General features: G+C 52.9%; 1 protein-coding gene across 2 annotated transcripts in view; it reads right to left on the bottom strand.

The window, feature by feature from the left end:
- Window positions 1-808: 808 nt before the first annotated feature.
- Cdc42bpb (CDC42 binding protein kinase beta) overlaps window positions 809-18,100 on the bottom strand; it is an 86,101-nt gene continuing 68,809 nt past the window's right edge. The window contains exons 22-38 of one of the 2 annotated variants that reach the window (XM_051151715.1): window positions 17,804-17,854; window positions 16,688-16,777; window positions 16,375-16,452; window positions 15,313-15,418; window positions 13,995-14,131; window positions 13,255-13,394; window positions 12,402-12,483; window positions 10,615-10,831; window positions 10,435-10,497; window positions 8,515-9,114; window positions 5,927-6,024; window positions 5,754-5,838; window positions 5,499-5,616; window positions 5,264-5,381; window positions 4,774-4,879; window positions 4,616-4,686; window positions 809-1,568 (exon numbers count right to left, since the gene is read on the bottom strand). In XM_051151715.1, coding sequence (XP_051007672.1) covers window positions 1,437-1,568; window positions 4,616-4,686; window positions 4,774-4,879; window positions 5,264-5,381; window positions 5,499-5,616; window positions 5,754-5,838; window positions 5,927-6,024; window positions 8,515-9,114; window positions 10,435-10,497; window positions 10,615-10,831; window positions 12,402-12,483; window positions 13,255-13,394; window positions 13,995-14,131; window positions 15,313-15,418; window positions 16,375-16,452; window positions 16,688-16,777; window positions 17,804-17,854 — 2,292 coding nt within the window. In that variant the 3' untranslated portion in view covers window positions 809-1,436. The remainder of the gene's footprint in view (window positions 1,569-4,615; window positions 4,687-4,773; window positions 4,880-5,263; window positions 5,382-5,498; window positions 5,617-5,753; window positions 5,839-5,926; window positions 6,025-8,514; window positions 9,115-10,434; window positions 10,498-10,614; window positions 10,832-12,401; window positions 12,484-13,254; window positions 13,395-13,994; window positions 14,132-15,312; window positions 15,419-16,374; window positions 16,453-16,687; window positions 16,778-17,803; window positions 17,855-18,100) is intronic. The other variant, XM_051151724.1, reaches the window with a different exon arrangement.

Here is an 18,100-nt window from a genome sequence, read left to right on the forward strand (position 1 = left end):
GACAGGCCGTCCTCCTGTCCCTGTCCCTTGAGTGTGAGCAGCTTCTGCCCAGGCTGACACGCCAGGTTCTCTTTTTGCAGCAGCTTCTTAGTGCGACCCGACAAGCCTGGCAAACGCTTCTGGGCAGACCTGCCTGTCATGGTACAGGTGACATGCCCCGTGGGCCTCAGTAGGTGAAGGTGCAGCTCACGCTCTGGATGCAGGTGACATGTGTGTCCCTAATCGTCTTAGAGGGAGGCTTACTTGTGGGGCACAATGGGCAACATCACCCTCAAACAACTGAGAACTTTAAAACTGCCGCCTTCTGCTTTATTGACAGGTAAATTGTTCAAAAATGTTCTCACAATTCAATAATTACAAAGACTCAGACTTACATTAAAAAAGTAAAAACCAGAACCCCCAGCAGGTGCCTGCCCCGGCACGAAGCCGGGGAGGGTGGATGGGGCAGGCAGGCAGGAGCTGGGTGTGACATGCAGGCATGGCCAGCAGTGTCACGACCCTCAGTGCCAACTAGGCCAAGTGCACACCCTGAATTGCGTCACCAAGCACGCCAATGGGGAAGGGAGGCCTGTCCAGGATGAGGACAAGGCATGTCTGCTGCCAGATAGTCACAAGCCTTCAAGGGCTGGGCCACAGACCTGATCACTCAACACAGGACACATGGGAGGGATGAGGTTACTACATGTGGCGTTCCTGGGCCTGCAGTGCGGGCCGATGTGCAGAAGTGTTGGTGACTCTATAGGACTGACTGGGCTACTAAGCCCAGAGGCTCCATGCGGGGTGGGGGGTGGGGTATGAGGTGGGGGGCTGGATGTCCCAGGGCCTGGGCATGGCTCCCCAGGCTCCTCTGAATTCAGCAGGCCATGGGCTTGCCTGCCCCAGGTGTGTGCTGGCCTGTGGCAGGCTGCAGGTGCAGTGGGAGCCAGTACACGGCTGCCTTCACAGGGGGCATCTCATGGCTGTGGCCCAGAATGGACGGACACAGGGACACAGCCAGCCAGCAGGATTGCTGCAGCGGCCTGTGTCAGGGCTAAGTGAATGGGAAGACCACAGACAAGCCTCCGTGACACTGGAATGGTGACAACTTTAGTCTTTGAAGGTCCTAGAGACAGTTCAGGAGAGAGGGAAGTCTGAGGCCACACCCCCAGCATCTGCTGGGAAGCCTGGTCTGGGCCTGGCAGTCCTGGTGGGAGAGGTGAGTGCTGGCCCTTCATGTGCAAACGGAACAGTGCTGCCTCGCGGCTGTGCAGACAAACACATCTGGTCGATTGCCACCAACAACGTGGCACAAAACTCAACATTATAATAAAGATTATTTTATCTATCTACAAACTGATTCTACATTTCCGTGGACAACACTGGAGGGTCAGCTCAGTCTTGGCACTGGTGGTGGGGCCATTTGGGCTTCCTGGCCCCACGGTGCTATGCTGGCAGCCTCAGGCATCACAGGCTGGTTGGTCCAGGCCTTCCATAGGGAGCTGGCTCCGATGGGGAGAGTTGGGGCTTGGGGGGCCACTAGGGTTGGAGCTATTGGATGGAGTTGAGTGTTTGGTGGAATCGGAGTCAGGCTGTAAAGAGAAAATGTGACAACAGTTGATGCCCTTGCCTGCGTGCACACCCTGCGCACAGCTGCTGTGCCCCTTAGGTGGCAGGTGAGAGCACATCAGCCCCAGCACTCAGAACTGACTCCTATACAAGAGAAGGAACCAACAACTCGAGCCAAGCAGGGACTCTAGGAATAAACATCGGGACCAAAGGCTGTCACACAAGCCCACAGGTGTGTCAACACTGGGATGAGACCTGTTTACTGTCGCAGTTCAACACTGCACAGGAAGGAACATAACACTATTCGCAGTGACATGACTCTGTACACAAAGTCCAAAGAAGTCACATACGTTTGGAGTAAACCGAGCTACAAGTGAATACAGCAGGTTCAGGGTTAGCAGCAGACGACAACTCCATTTACAATACCATCAAAAATAACCTTAGAAATGGCGGTGAGGGCTGGAGAAATGGCTCAGAGGTTAAGAGCACTGTCTGCTTTTCCAAAGGTCCTGAGTTCAATTCCCAGCAATCACATGGTGGCTCACAACCATCTATAATGAGATCTGGTGCCCTCTTCTGGCCTGCAGGTGTACATACAGGCAAAACACTGTATACTTAAGAAAAGAGTAAATCTTTTAAAAACAATGGAGGTGAAAGACTTGTACACTATAAACTGCCACTTAAGGGGCTGGTGAGATGGCTCAGCAGTTCAGAGTGCATACTACTCTTTTGAGAACCCAGGTTCAATTCCCAGTACTCACATTAAGCAGCTCATAATTGCCTTTAGGATCTGGCCTATAGATCACGCACCCAACAATACAGGAGGCTCAAATACAAAGGCCCCACGTTCACAGACTGAAATATCAAGATGGTACCAATCCCTAAAGTGGTCTACTGACTCAGTGTGACCTCCTGAATTTCCACTATCAAACAGAAGCTGGGCCTGGTGACTCCAACCATTCTATCATCCTGGTTACTTGGGAGGCTGTGCCAGAGAAGCTCAAAGCATCTTGGAAACTCATGCTTTGTCACAATAAAAAACAAAGTAAACTGGAGTTGAAGCTCAGCAGTAGAGGGTTCAATTCCCAGGATCTGTCTGTTTCTGATTCAGTCTAGTACAAAGCAACAGTGTGGGGTAGAAACAGGGGTAGACACAGCCACGAAATTTCAAGACTTTCAACAAGGCTGTCAAGATCATCCAATGGGCAAGAACAGACCGCAACACACGGCATGCACTACACACACACACACACACACACACACACACACACACAACTACAACAGGTCTAGAGTCTCGAGAACTGCTAAGAACACATGTGTAACAGAGACAATCAGGTTTTGTCAAAATAAGTAACTTTTACATGCCAAAGGGCAGCACAAAGAATGTGAAACATGGGGCTGGAGAGATGGCTCAGCAGCTCTTGTAGAGGACCCAGGTTTGGTACCCAGCACCCACATGGTGTCTCACAATCATCCATAACTCCAGTTCCAGGGGGATCTGGCACCCTCTTCTGGCCTCTTTGAACACCAGGCATACCCATGGTACACAGACATACAGGCAGGCAAACACCCACACACATAAAAGACAAAACCACATTAATCCCAGCACTTGGGAGGCAGAGGCAGGGGCAGGCGGAACATTGTGAGTTCAAGGCCAGTCTGGTCTACAAAGTAAGTTCTGGACAGCCAAGGCTAACACAGAGAAACATTGTCTCGAAAAAACAAAACAAACAAAAAACAAAATAACAAAACCCCCCACATTTAAAGACTGACTTCAGAAAGCACACTAGAGAAATCCAGTGCGTCACCAGCATGCTTGCCACAGGTGTGGAAAGATGGAAGGAGGTCCCTTCACCAGGGGGAGGAAGGTGGCTGGCATGGTGAGCCTCAGGGCTGTGTAGGGAGCAGGAGAGTGGCCATGTCAATCACCACGTTCATACTGGGTGGCAGTGGGTGAGAGGCCAGCTCCTCTTTCCAGAAAGGCCCTAAAGTGTATAGACCCGCAGTTCCTCAGGCGCTAGACAAGTCCTGTTTCATCTGTTTTCATTCTACAGAGAGGAGCCGAGGCAGGGCCACTGCTGTCTTCTCATACCCTCACAGCAAGTGCTCTACAAGGAAGTAGCACAGGTGACCAGATGGCTCTCTAGGACAAGAGCCAGGCTATGTCATGTGCACAGAGAAAGGCTAGATGGAAGGGCAGTGGAGGCAGTAGGAGGACTCCACAGAGCCAGCGTGCAATAGACTGAGACCCTGTCAAGAAAAGCAAAGACAAGCAGGGTCCATGTGGTGGCCATCTCCAGTCAGCACTCAGGAGGCAAAGGCTGACAGATTGCAGTCAACTCTAGGCTTGGTCAACATTTGAGTTCCAGGCCAGAGAGGGCTACCCGGTGAGACCCTGCATAAAAACCAACAAAACAACCAACTACCTAAAGTCCAGAGGGAAGTGAAGTGTGGTGGTGTGCGCCTGTAACCAGAGCATGGAAGAAGATGGTGATACACAGGCCTTAGGAGGCCCCTGCCTCGGGAGGGGCCAGTTTGTTAGGCACAGCCGTCTATGCAGCAGGGCATGGGACCACACACACCACAGTCCTGATTCGTCCTGGACAAGGAGGGGTCAAGGCTACTCCCAACTACAGTCAGCTGGAGGTCAGCCTGAGCTGTGTGAAACTGCCTCAGAGAAAAAAAGAGGTTCAGAAGGAGGGCGCCTCTGGCAGAACCTGGCTCAACTCTAAGGGAAATCCTTACCCCTAGGTGGGGGTGTGTGCCTGGTGACCCCACAACCTTGGCTATACTGCTGCAGGGGGACCCATGACTCAAGGTGGGTACCTGGCCACCTTGGGCTGCCCAGTGTTGCTGGGGGCTGTGCCCAGTGCTGCACAGTGCTCAGGCAGTGCAGAGCTCCAGAGGGATCCAGACTGCACTCCCAGGTGTGTTGGCTTCCTTGTTCCAGTTCGTGGCCAGCTGGCGCTGGGGTGACAGGTAAGGAAGTACTTTCCCCCACATAAGAATTGCTGACCCCACTCTGCAAGCCCCGTGTGGCCACACCTTTCTGCACTGGAGCACCACATACCTCTTTGTCAAAATCCTGGTCGGGATCCGACATGCTCCTCAGAGGCACACTCACTCCAGGCTCGGACCCACCTAAGGACAAGGACACTGTGACCTCAGGAAGAGGCGGAGAACAGGGAAAGTGGAGTCACTGCCCCAGCGCCTATCCCTCCGTGGTACCTGATGAGGGCCAGGAGATGTAGGGCTTGCTCCTGGGCGGGGGCTGCCGAGGGAGGCCTGCAGGGGCAGGGCCCTGCTTCTCCTCCTGGGGAGCGGATGCTGCACTCTGAGGGAAGAGTTGCACATGAGAGTGGCACGTGAGCACAGACGGGGACCACCAGGACGGCATGGCAACCAACAGGCCGGCTGCGGTCCCCAGACATGGTTTCTGATCAGTGGGAGCTAAGAGTGGCAGGCAGTGGCGTTCACTGCTATACCACCAATGCTTCTGAGCTAAGAGCTAGCTATGGCAACCGTAGAAAAAAACTTACAGAAAGTGTACTGTTTAAAATAAAGACAAAAACTGTCATCCTATCACACAAGGAGCCAGAAACCCCTTTCTTGACAGCTGTTTCCTAAGGGACACTAGTACAGACACCATCACAGTGTCAGTAGTGTGCCTGCGCCTGTGTCTACACCTACGCCTGCGTACACCTGGCTGAGCACTTACCAGAGGCAGGTCCATGAGTACCTGCATCCCGTCCCCGGGGCCCATGTGAGCCACATGATTGAAATTGGTCGGGTTGGATATCATTTTGGATCTCAATTCCGGGTCTCTGAGCATCTCTCTGCAAAAAGTACACATGTGAGATTCAGGAATCTGGAACCATCCTCCGGTTCCAGCAAGCCCTTCCCAGTACGCTCACGTGGACTCAGGTACCCGAGCCAGGGGGACCCGCCCTTACCGCCGCTGCTGCAGCCTTTCTTCCTCCGGAACCTTGAAGACAAACCGCCGCTTGCTCCGGGTCCGTAGCATCTGCTTCTTGCTGTTGTCCGAGGTGTCGGGCACATTGAGAACAGCTCCTGTAGGGGAACAGTCACTATGGCTGCTGCGTGCAGGGGCAGCCACATAGGCTGCAGATGATCAACTAAGGACGACCAGCAAGCCGGTGGCACCCGAGGTCACCTCCTTCCTTCTTCCCACCTGTGAGGAAGCTCACCTGAGAGCTTGTTCTTGAAGTAGATGAGGCGTGGGTGCTCACAGCCAAGCAGGTTGAGGCTGCCATCGGAGTTCAAAGGTCGTATCTGTGAAGGAGCAGAGAAGTCCCATCACACGTGGCACCAGGAGATGGGGGAGGGGGCAGCTGCCCTTGGGGGGCCACCATGCTCTTACCCTCCGCAGGCCGATGGTCTGCACCCACTCCATTGTGCGCACGTCAAACACATCCACCCCGTACTCGCTGTACACTGTAACGTGGGAGGGGCTGCAACCTGGTGCAGACGAAGCAGAGCAAGTAAGCACAGGGCTCCACCCTCGCCTGCCCTCTCTTAGGGCCACCAAGGCACTGGCGAGGAGCAGGGACACAGCACCACCTGTGGTGGGGCTCCCACACCAGAAGTCACCTTCATGTCAAGGTCACATGTGTTTAACTGGGTTCAGAGGTATCCCCCTGTTACCACAACCAGGGTCTATTTCCGATACTACAGCAAAATGTTGACGTCTCTGAACTCAGCTTTCTTATCAGAAAAAAGCCCAGCAAAGCTCAACACCTGTTGAGTTCAGCCAGGGACTGCCTGTTCTACACTGCCAGGCAAAGCTCCTAATGTTTTTCTCATTTTTTCCTTCTTTTACATGCATGGATGTTTGAACTACATGCCTATCTGTGCACCATGTGCACACAGTGCCCAGGGAAGACTAGTAACAGAACACTGGACCCCTCTGGAACTGCACTTACAGATGGTTGTGAGCTGCCATGTGGGCGCTGGGAATTGAGTCCCAGCTCCTGGGACAGCAGCCAGTGCTCTTAACCACTGAGCCACCTCTCCAGTGCCCAAAGCCTTCTAAAAGGACAGAAAGAAGCCAGGTTTCTGGGTGAGTATTTCTAAGACCCACACTAGCTCTGGGGCATGACCTGGCTCTGCCTGTTTCATATTAGAGACACTGGGACTACTTATCCTGTAGGGAGTGCTGGGCCTCACTCTAGCAATCTGCTCTGAACCCACACTCAAACGAGGAGCATCTTGGGATGGAGTCCCCTCCCCTAAGAACACTGTCTGTCAGGTTGTGATAACTGACCTGGTACACTGCAGGGACATGCCCTCGGCCCGCTGCCTCTGAGCACACCAGGTTGAAGGAGATACCCAAAGCCCATCTGAATGGCCTGCCAGACACAAGGAGTGGATGTCCTTGCTCTGCTACTCCAGATGGCCTGGCGACCACCAGGAACCTTCAGTGTCCTCCTTTATGGTCGTGGCAGGCCTCAGACCCCGAGGGGCCCCGGGGAGCACTAGAGCACTCTGCACTGAGGCTAATGATGACAGCCAGCACACACTGAGGCTGTGTGACCAAGCAGCCTGTAGTCAGACTAGGCAGGATAAGATGCAGGAACTGGCCACCAAACCTGTCCAGCAGGGGCATTTCAGACACGTGGGGGTGGGGTGGGTGCTATTTTTGAGTGCCATGTGCAGAGGCTGGCCCTCAGACATCTCTCAGATGAAACTTCTCCACATGGGAACACTAGGCAAGCACTCTTTCTTGCTGAATATATGGGGGGCTTTACTTCTTCTGATTCGTCAGCACAGGCGAAGTTCAAGCTGAAGTGTTTGGAGAACACAAACTACAGAGAGCACGCAGGCAGGGTGTGCTCTGGAGCTGGGCAGACCCGCAGGCTACAGGCTCTCAGCCTCCTCAGACTGGACCAGGAGGCACCACGGACAGGACTACTGTGTCCCCTTCAAAGTCCTTTAACTTCCTAAAGCTGACAGGGATCTGTTACATGCGGGGCTGAGAAGGAAAAACCACAGAAGTGGGAGGCAGAACACTGAGTGTCCACGCTCGTGATCTGTGCCCATGGGACCTGCACTTAGGGACGTGGGTCCTTTCCAACTCCAGACCGAGAGTGAAATCCCAAGTACGGAGGTACGGCTTAGAGTGCTGCACTGGCTGCCTGCAGGGATAGGGAAAGGAGTCACCAAGGCTGGCTGTCCCGTTGCTCGGGCTCCCATGGTGAGAGAGGGGATTGAGAGCACTGCCACGCACAGACTGGGTTATCAGCTTTGACAGCCCTGGCTGTCTGGCTTGGCCAGACCAGCGAGGAGGCGGCCTAGATGTTTTACTTGTCCGCCATTAGGGGAATATGACACCACCTCCTATCCCACCAACCCCAGAGGAGCAGGCCAAAACCAGCCTGTGCTTTGCTGGCTGTGGACTCCTTGTTGCTGACCTCAATTCCATGCTGGCTGGGCAGGGTGGAAAGGCTTAGGGCCTTCAAAAGCAACGGAGTGGCAAGCTGGCCGGCAGCACTGTTGAGCCCAGACGCCAGACGCATTTAGTTCTCCCAGCCTCACAACTTCTCCAGGACGGCTCTCACACAAAGAACTTACGGCAAGTGCATTAAAGACCAACAGGCTCTGGCCTACAAGGGGCTCAAACTCGACCCTATATGCTGCCCTGTGATGTCATCTACTATGGGATGCCTTCTTAAAGAAGACTCCAGGTCCCTTCCCCACGCACTACCTTTCTTCCCAGGAGGCCACTTGCTGTCACACAGTGGAGGAACAAGCAGGGTCCTGGAGGTGAGGCCGCTGGCCAATACCACACCGCAGCCCAACACTGCTGGAGCATAGCACCTGACCTGCACACACCCCTCCTTAACTCTCAGCTCAGGGACTGGGAGACAAACCAAAGCAAACAGAACACATGCCGACTGTCCATGTGAGAAGCAGCAACAGTGATATGGCAACAGAAAAACATATACATACTACAGGCGACAGGAGCCGCAGGCCACATGAGCTCCTGCATGCGTGACCTCCGGCCTTGAGGGTCCACGTACAGTCCCATGTGGCTGAAGCAAAGCAGGTACTCCTCACTTTTGAGCTCCACAGCACAAAGGGCATCGAAAGACTGCTGTGAGAGGAACGCAAGCGAGGGGTCAGTGGGATTTACCAGGTCTAAAGGCTGCCCGTCCCCCTGGATGCTCAACAGGGAGAATCCAGAAGGGTAGCCAACACAGAGCCTGTCCTTGAACACGGCCATCCACTGCACGTGTCCCGGAGCCACCATCTCATTGAACTTCCTGTGGAAAGGCTTAGTTCTCTGGATCTCGTAGCAAAGGATCAGTCGCTTCACGGCGACAAACAGGCAGGTGGCTGAGCTCTTCCTCAGTGTCCCTGTTGCTATGAGCTGGCAGCCTTTCGTTTCTGGGAGCTTGATATCAAAGTTGCTTGCTTCCGCTCCATCAAAGGAGGACCAGGGGTAGAGGTGCACGTGGTGGTTCCGGCCACAGAGGAGGATGATGATTTTCTCCTTGGGCGCCAGTTCGATCTGGTACACCTTCTTGCAGTCAGCAGCACGGACGATCACTGTGGCCAGAGGATGCAGGTGACTTGCTCTGGCTGACACGGCCCTCGGGTCCCCCAACAATCCGCCCCAGAACCAGTGTTGCAAACACCTCTAACAGATACACAGTGGCAGCCTGGTCTCCGCTTCCTGACAACCTGGTCCTGCCACTGCCTGTCCTGTGCTCACTTTGTGCAGGCCCTAGCTGGATACTTACAGCACAGTATGGTCCTGGGAGCTGCAGCTGGGATCCCCCAGTCTCATCTCACTCCAACTAGGACACTAGCTGGCTTGGAAGCTCCACTCCTTCCCTGGTCTGGAGCTTGAAGGACCCAGCTGCCCACATGCATGCTCTGGCTCACTCTCACTCAACAGGAAGAAAGGGCTACGGAGTGGGAGAGGCAGGGAAAGTCACCTTCCCTGGCCCGCAGAAGAGGAACACAGGAACCCTGCTATGTCTCAGTACACCTGCATTGCGGGGTTCTCCTGAGAGGCTCGGAGACCAACCTCCCATCCCATTCTCTTTAAAGGACTCAATGGAAGCACACACCTTTAACCCCAGAACCCAGGAAGCAGAGGTAGGCAGATCTCTGTGTTACCAGTCAGCTTGCTCTACACAGTGAATTCCAGGATGGTCAGGGCTATGTCTGTCTCAAAAACAAACTGGCAAGATGGTTCGGTAGGTATAAGTGCTTGCTGCCAAACTAGAAAACCTGAGTTTGAGCCCCAGGACCCACCAACTGCCTGACACTTTATAGCCTGTATTACATAAATAAATAAGTGCACATTTTAAAAAAATAGCTGGGGGTAGGGTGGGGGAGGGGGGCTAGCTCAGAGGTTAAGAGCACTGGCTGCTTTTCCAGGAGGTCCTGAGTTTAATTCCCAGCAACCACATGGTGGCTCATAACCGGCTGTAATGAGATCTGGTGCCCTCTTCTGGCCTGCAGGTGTACATGCAGGCAAAACACTGTATACATAGTAAATAAATAAATCTTTTGTTTTGGTTTTTTGAGACAGGGTTTCTCTGTGTAGGCTTGGCTGTCCTGGACTCACTTTGTAGACCAGGCTGACTTCAAACTCATAGAGATTCACCTGCCTCTGCCTCCCAAGTGCTGGCATTAAAGCTGTGCGCCACCACCGCCTGGCTCTTTCTCCACTTTTTGCTAAGACTTTCCTAACATCCTGACACTGTCACTCTATTTACATGTCAGGATCTTCCTTTTCTGCAGCCACTGGACACAGACTCCAGGGCCGCAGACACTCTGGCACTGTGGTGCGCTTAGTCCGAGTGACGCCACTGAGCCTCTGAGGCAGCCTGTGGGCCTCCCATGCTTTCTACTCACCATCTCGGGTGAGCTCAATGACGTACAGCCCCTCTTCCAGGCCCACGGCAATCCTGTCTCCATCTGGGGAAGCAACACACAGTCCTGTGAGCCACAGCCTGCTTCTTCAGTCAGGAGACTGCCTACACACTCAGGTGGGCGGGACCACACAACCATGCTTGCCAGGCACTGCAGACGTACCCACAATAGCCGCAGCAAGCACAGTCTTGATGAGCGGCAGAGCGCTGTCGTAGGCCTCCTGGGCGACGTGCACCACCTGGCTCCTCAGCCGGTTCTTGTGGAGGATAGCCTGCAGCCCTTCGAGAATCCCAACCCACTTCCTCTTCTCGTTCTCGTTCTCTGTCAGGATGAGTAGCGAGCTGCTCTTAGAAGGGGAACCTAAGAGAGAGGCCGTCACCTTCATGAGAAAACAAAAGACAATGCCATGAGCTGCCAGCCGGATCAGAACAAGGGACTGTGCTGGGACCGCCTAGCCCCAGAGGTCACGATGGGATGGTAAGGCAAGATGCTCACGTCAGTGTCCCTGAGTTGCCCCAGAGACCACCAATCTCCTCAGCCACCACCCAGGCTGCTGGCAGGGCAGCTGAACGGAAGGGGCAGCACTGCAAACACAGACCCTTCCCAGCCAGATTGCAGTTAATTCTGCTGTCATCAACACTAATGTGTAAATGCACATTTAAAACCCACCTTCTTGCCCTGCCCTGTGGCACATGTGGCACATGCTTTTGATCCCAGTACGTGGGAGGCAGAGGCAGGAGGATCTCTGTGAGCTTGAGGCCAGCCTGGTCTATATAGCAAGTTCTACAACAGCCAGTAGAGACCCTATCTCCAAAAAAACTTGACTATGATTATGATGTGGCTCTTAGGGCATCTCCGGGGAAGACAGGGTCCCCAGTCACTGTCCACTAGGAACCGGGAGGCCCTGCAGCTATAGGGTAATTGTCACTTTGATCACAGAATGGTGGTGATTTCCTGGATTATATACAAAAGGGCTGTTTCTGAATCAAAGTGTGATTCAGTAGAAAACAACTCTTAGACTTGTCTTTGTGGGCAACCACATGTGTCTATAAACATTACAACCGGAAGGAGCGTGCATTCGTCTGATTGCGTCTTCCAGAGCTTCCTGACACTCCCGTACACGACATTGACTGGGGGAGCAGAGGGCGCCAGCCCAGGCAGAGAAACACAGACAAACGTTTAAATGTCGCCCCTTTCACTCAGTGGAGAGTGTGGATCCAGGGAGGGGGAACCCTAACGCAAGACACGCCCCAGATCCACCGTGAAGCATCTCTTCATGCTGAGACACTGTGGCTGAGGTGGGACAGGTGCTCAGGGGAGGACTGAAAAGGGAGGGAGGTCAGTGAAGAGAGGGGCACCATGGGAAGCAGGCGGCAGGCCGACTCCTCATGGAACGCTGCTGTGTGGGAAGGCGCTGTGCCCACTGAGGGCCAGCTACGCCAGGCAGGCACCTGGTACACGGAAGAACACAGGAGGAGGGGACCCTTCTGGGATGTTCTCCAGAGCTTGCTGACGTGTAGCGAGATGCTTGGGGAACTGCCTTTTTGGTGTGTGTGGGGACAGGGTCTCACTGTATAGCTCTGGATGTCCAGAAACGGAGTTCTGTTGCCTCTGGCTCCCAAATACTGGGATTAAAGGTGTGCACACCACTATGCCCACAGCTTTTTTTTTTTTTTTAAAGAATTGCTGTCTTTTAATAGTGTAGTTTTTTAAAAAAGATTTATTTATTATGTATACAGTGTTCTGCCTGCATGTACACCTACACACCAGAAGAGGGCACCAGATTTCATTATAGATGGTTGTGAGCCACCATGTGGTTGCTGGGAATTGAACTCAGGACCTCTGGAAGAACAGCCAGTGCTCTGAACCTCTGAGCCACCTTTCCAGCTCCGTGTGGTTTATTTTTTAAAATGACTAACAACCAGAAATAGAGTGAGAGAAAGGCATACCCTGAATATACACGGAATGTCTCGGCGTGTTGCATGGATGACATCTGAAGCCAGGACCGAGCTCACAGAAAACTCCTCATCTCTGGAAGAAAGAAACGCACATGGGAAAAGCTCTGCTGATCTGCTGCCACATTTTCACAACTCAGTTGACGCCTTAATGGGGGCACACTGAAAACAGAGCTCCTTGTCTGACTTGCACTGTCACACTATCCCCCAGTTCCAAATTCCACTTCTGGCTTGTCCTTGGTGCTGTCAGGCAGTGGGTCGTTAATGGCTCATCAACAAGAAGGAGACGGCACTGAGCTCAGGGTGCAGTGCCAGGCTGAGCTGTCTTCCACCCTCAATGGAACCTGGCTGCTATGGTGGTTTCAGTAAGAACGGTCCCCACAGGCCATGTTTGAATGCTTATACTTAGGAAGTGTGTCACTGGGGGTAGGCTTGGAGGTTTTTAAAAGCCCACAGCAGCTCTGTTGTCTCTGCTTCTGGATCAGGATGTAGCTCTCAGCTATTGTTTCTGCACCGTGTGTCACCACACTCCCTGCCATGAGGATAATGGACTAAGCCTCTGAAACCGTAAGCAAGTCAACAAGATGCTTTCCTTTATAAGAGCTGCCCTGATCACGGTGTCTCTTCAGAATAGCAATAGAACAGTGACTAAGATAGCTGTATGTAGCAAGGGACCACAGTACCATTTAGGGTGGCACACTGCCACTGCTGGGTGCATTCTATGCTGTGACCCATCTGTGCTCTCACAGCTCCCTGAAGGAGAGAGATGAGCAGGACAGCACGGGCCCTGCCACTGTGGGCGGTGGGCGCTTGGTAGCAGGGCAGTGTCTTGCTGCACTTAACACACCTGAGGTCCAAGACTTGACTGGCAACGACACCAGGTTGGGTGGACTTTCCTTCTGGCAGGTCGTATAGGAAGAGTTTGCAGTCACAGACCACTGCATAAGCCCGCTGCCATCCTTTCTTCACTCCTGTGGGCTTTGGGACCTACAAACCAACAGTGACCATGTTTCCCCTGGGCCAGATCTGGGTGACACAGGCAGAGACTGCCTTTCTAACAGTCTGTGTCCACCTGCTATGACTGTCCTGGTTCCCCAGGACTGCTCCTTCAGCAACCCTCTTCCCAGACTGGTAGACAAGCTGGTGTCTGGGCAAGATAGTCCTGGCTCTGGAGTCTCAGGGCCTGACTAGGAGGAGCTTGTTAACAGGAAGGTGACACAAGGGATGCTGGCCACCCAGGATCACACTGTGTCCTAGAGGCTGCCGCTGTGTAAGACAGGGGGAAGGCCTACGTACCATGGTTTGCAAGCACCACCTGGCTTTGGAACCTTGATTTTAAGTTCACTGGCCACACACCAAGGAAGTTACTGTGGGAACCCTGGGTGGACTGTCCACCTGACTATTCTTAGGGTCTTGGCCATTTAGAGGACCAGTTGTGCCTGAGACCCTCGTTCTGTGGCAGGAGTGGTAACGAGAGCTGGTTTACACAGCAAAGATGAGCTATGATCACTAGTCACTACAGCAGAGAAACCATGAGCTGACCTAATGAAAATGAGCCACACTGGGCTGAGGCTTGGCTCCTCCTACCTTGACGTAACCCTTGTAGGCGGTGCCTATGCCCCTCTGCACGTCTACCCCGAGAGGCCTCTTGGACTGCTCAGGAGGTATAGGGCACACTTGGGGGGCGCTGTCTTTACAGGACACGTGGCAGGAAAACGCACACACTGAAAAAGAGCAAGATCCCACCTCACAACGTGCTGCCAGGGAGGCAGAACTGCTGAGCACAAGCTCACCACCACACACTAGTGGTCCAGTACAGCAAAGAGTCCTTGGGAAACAATTCCCCAAAAGGCTACAGAGTAAACGCTCAACATATTTCATGGCACCCACACCTGAAGAGGGCTCCTGAATAAGAGCACACACCGGTGAGGCATTACTCCACACAGGCAGTCGCCAGAAGGACAGCCAATCAGATCCAGATCTGCTCACTGGGTCACCTACAGGTCACTGGTCACAGTGGCACACAGCCAACCAGAAGACTTAAGACACCCAGCGAGAATGTCTTTAAGAAGCCACGCATAGCCACTGTGTGCTTGGAGCAGTGGCAGCTCTGACCCAGGGCTCAAAGTCTTCACGGTGTGCCACCTGTGACGAGGCAGGCACAATCAGAACCGGCTCAAGAGCCTGTAGTCAAATCCCAGCATGGAGCAGAGCACAGGAGGGATTTCTTGTGATTTAAAATAGTGACTGCCATCAAAAAGACACAATGTAATCACGCTGGGGTTTAGATACCCTGGGGCCCGTGAGAAGGTTGGTGGGTAGAGGTGACTGCTGCCAAGGCTGACAGACTGACCTCAACCTCTGGAAGCAAAGGTGAAAACAGCAGCAACTCTCTCCAGTTGTCCTCTGACCATGGCACATGTGTCCGTATACTCACATTCACAAATAAATGTTAATTAAAAAGTTAAAAACAAAGCCAGGCGTGGTGGTGCGCGCCTTTAATCCTAGCACTCAGGAGGCAGAGGCAGGCGGATCTCTGAGAGTTTGAGGCCAGCATGGTCTACAAAGTGAGTCCAGGACAGCCAGGGTTACACAGAGAAACCCTCTCTCAAACAAAACAAAACAAAAACACAAAAACCCACACAGCACGACAGTGACAAGTTCCAACCCCTCCTCCGTGTCTCCCAACTGGTGGAATGGCTGTGGCTGTTTGCCTACAGGCACTCTCAGGTGGAGGTGTTGTACTGACTGTCAGTTGACAGGTAACCTGGCAACTTGATCTACACACTGTGAAGGACAGGTGTAGAAGCCACAGGTCGGCTCCAAACTGCTAACAGGTGCACCTCCCTCTTCTGGCTCGCTGGATAATAACTGTCCTGACCTCTGGCGGGAAGCCAGTACTCACCTTCACAGGCGTAGCCCTGTCGGATCAGTCCAACCATCAAGGACGTGCAATGGCTGCACTGAGTGGGGCTGGGGAAGGACTTGATGCTGAACTGGTGTGCTTTGGGCTGCAGGGGGTGGGAACCAAGTACAACAAGTCAGGTGACTGGGAACCAAGGAGAAGTGTGCCAATCTGCTCTGGGCTGACAAAGTCCACTTCTCCAGCTATGGGCTCTTCATCAGTAGCACCTAACCTCAAGGTGCCAAGCCAGAACTCAAAGGCAGCCTTGCTTCCTTTAGATACTTTCATTACAGACAAGCCTGGCGGGGAGGGTCCCGGGTTGCCTTTCACAACTGGTTCTACTTCGGTCACGAGCAGCACCAAATGGATTTCGGGATTTGTCTCTTCTTAAGTGTGAATAAGGCAGCACTCTTACTTTACAAGAGCCTAAGTCCCAAAGCCAAAGCACGAACTATGCTCAGGTCTCCAAGGAAAAACATTAATAAACCAGGTCTGAATCTAAAGCAAAAGAAGGGCACAGGCCCATGCCAGGCATACTGGCTAAATTCACCCAAGCTAGAACCTCAGGGCCTGCACAATTGGGAAGCTTAAGACCTAAAATGACCCAGTGGGCTTCAAGGCTCATAAGGAAAACAAGGTGAAGACAAACAAGTGCTCCGAGGTGCCACGTTCTTGAAATGCTCACGCAAAAGCCAAGGCTCAAACTGCACGCTGCAGACAGCTCTGCTTAACCCACACTGCGGACAGCTCCCTTTAACCCACACTGCAGACAGCTCCCTTTAACCCACACTGCGGACAGCTCCCTTTAACCCACACTGCAGACAGCTCCCTTTAACCCACACTGCGGACAGCTCCATTTAATGCTGGGAACCATATGGCTCTCAAGCAACTGGATGTGAGAGCCTCCACTGCCTACCAAGCAGGGACTAATAAGGAAACAGAGGGAAGGGACTATCTCAGAACATGAGGGCCTCACTGTGTTCAAAACCCACACAGGTATTTTGTACAAAATTTATCTTCTAAAACCGAGAGGGTACCCAGCAATAGGAAGAAAGGACCTACCTTTGGTCCAGTCATGGCGAGGGCCTGTGTGTTGGGCAGCGGCACAGCAGGCGGCCTCTGCTGGGGCCGAGCCATATCCTAGGAGAAAATGTGGACAGGTGCTTAGCTGCCAGGTTCTATCTGGGGTTTCTCTGTAGAATTTATAAATTATTAACATTCTAATTTACTACATTGTTGAGACACCTGGCAAGGTCCCCTTTACGCATTCAAATGATGGTCTCACACAGTTCTGAGGGGGAGAGATGGGCAGGGAGCCTGCCAAGGGTCCTAGCTGCACAGCAGGCCCCAGGGCGCACAGAGCACCCAGTCTCACCTCCTGCTGCTCTGTGCTTGTGGCCACAGACACTGATGGGGACAAATCCAGCTTTGAAGCCTGTGTTTCCTGATCACTAGCTGAGCTGCTCTGTGAAAAGAAAAGGACGTTATCTTTTCCTGCACAGTGTATTCTGTCAGGGGCTAGGGTCCCCTGTGTCCTAGTTACGCTCAGATCTCACCATGAACCTGTTTATTCACAGCTATCCTGCCTCTCCCAGGGAGTGGCAAATTCCTATTACCTGGCCACCTCCCTAGCTTGAGCCTTCTCTCCTCCAGCCATTTAAAAGTCAGAACTGGGGCCTGGGCTTGTAGCACCCTGTAGGCAGATTTCTGTGAATGTAAGGACAGCCTGGTCTAAACAGAGAGTTCTAAGCCAGCAAGGGCCACAGTAAAAACATATATACATACAATGTGGACCTGGGAATACCAAACTCAGGCAGTCCTCAGACCAGATGCTTAACTTCCTTCCAGAAATCAAGAGACGATTCTATCCTGCCCACAGAGCCCTGACAGCTAGAGCTGGCACTTGGCTGAAAGTCTTCCTCTGACAGTTCCATGCTCACAGGCACACCACACGATTAGCTATCTGAGGTGAACCTCTGTGCAGGGCTATCCCTGAGACATACAGTGTCACATGGGCACAGGTTACCACTCTTCCCAGCACACAGCAAGTGCATGGTAATGTGCAGAGCAGAGTCTATAGCTGAACTGTTGCCCTTCGGATCCCAGCTTCCAATAGCTGCAGCTGATCAGACCCTGAGTAAAACTCCATGTTTAGAGGGGAAAGGGTACTGGTACTGGGGGGGGGGGGGAAGGCACACCCTGCACAGGTACAACTGCACACCACAGTGCTAGAGTTGGTAAACAGACCCTCTGTGGACAGGGACATGAATTAGAGAATGAGTAAAGGCAGTAAACACGCGTATCCCCCACACGGCAAGCCAAACAAGTTAGTGACCCAGCTGGGAAGCGAAGGGCAAGCCTATAAAGTAATTTTTAGCAGCGTAAAAGCCCAGTTTTCTAAGTTGTTAATCAAAGGACACAGACTCAGAAACCAGAGTATATAGGACACTGTCTCTGAGAGCGACCCATGAGAGCATCTGCAGTCACTTACGTCCTCCCACAAGGCCAGCAGAGAAGATGCAGACGAGGAGGAGAGCGAGTCCTTGGTGTAACAGACAGGAGGACACAAATGATCATTTCCCACCCAGTAAACCCTGGCAAGAAAGTCCAGGAGACCCATTTCTAGAAGGCAGCAGTGTTTAATCTGGCAGTACAGGAAGAGCTCAAAGCAGATCTCAAGTCTGGAAACCGTTAACATGGATCCTGATCCTCTCAAAGGAAACACATGTCACACCACTCAAATTAGAAAGGGCTGAGGAGGGTCTAAAAATGGCAGCATGCTGGACAG

This window comes from Acomys russatus, chromosome 1 (genome assembly GCF_903995435.1).
Source record: "Acomys russatus chromosome 1, mAcoRus1.1, whole genome shotgun sequence".
NCBI lineage: Eukaryota > Metazoa > Chordata > Mammalia > Rodentia > Muridae > Acomys > Acomys russatus.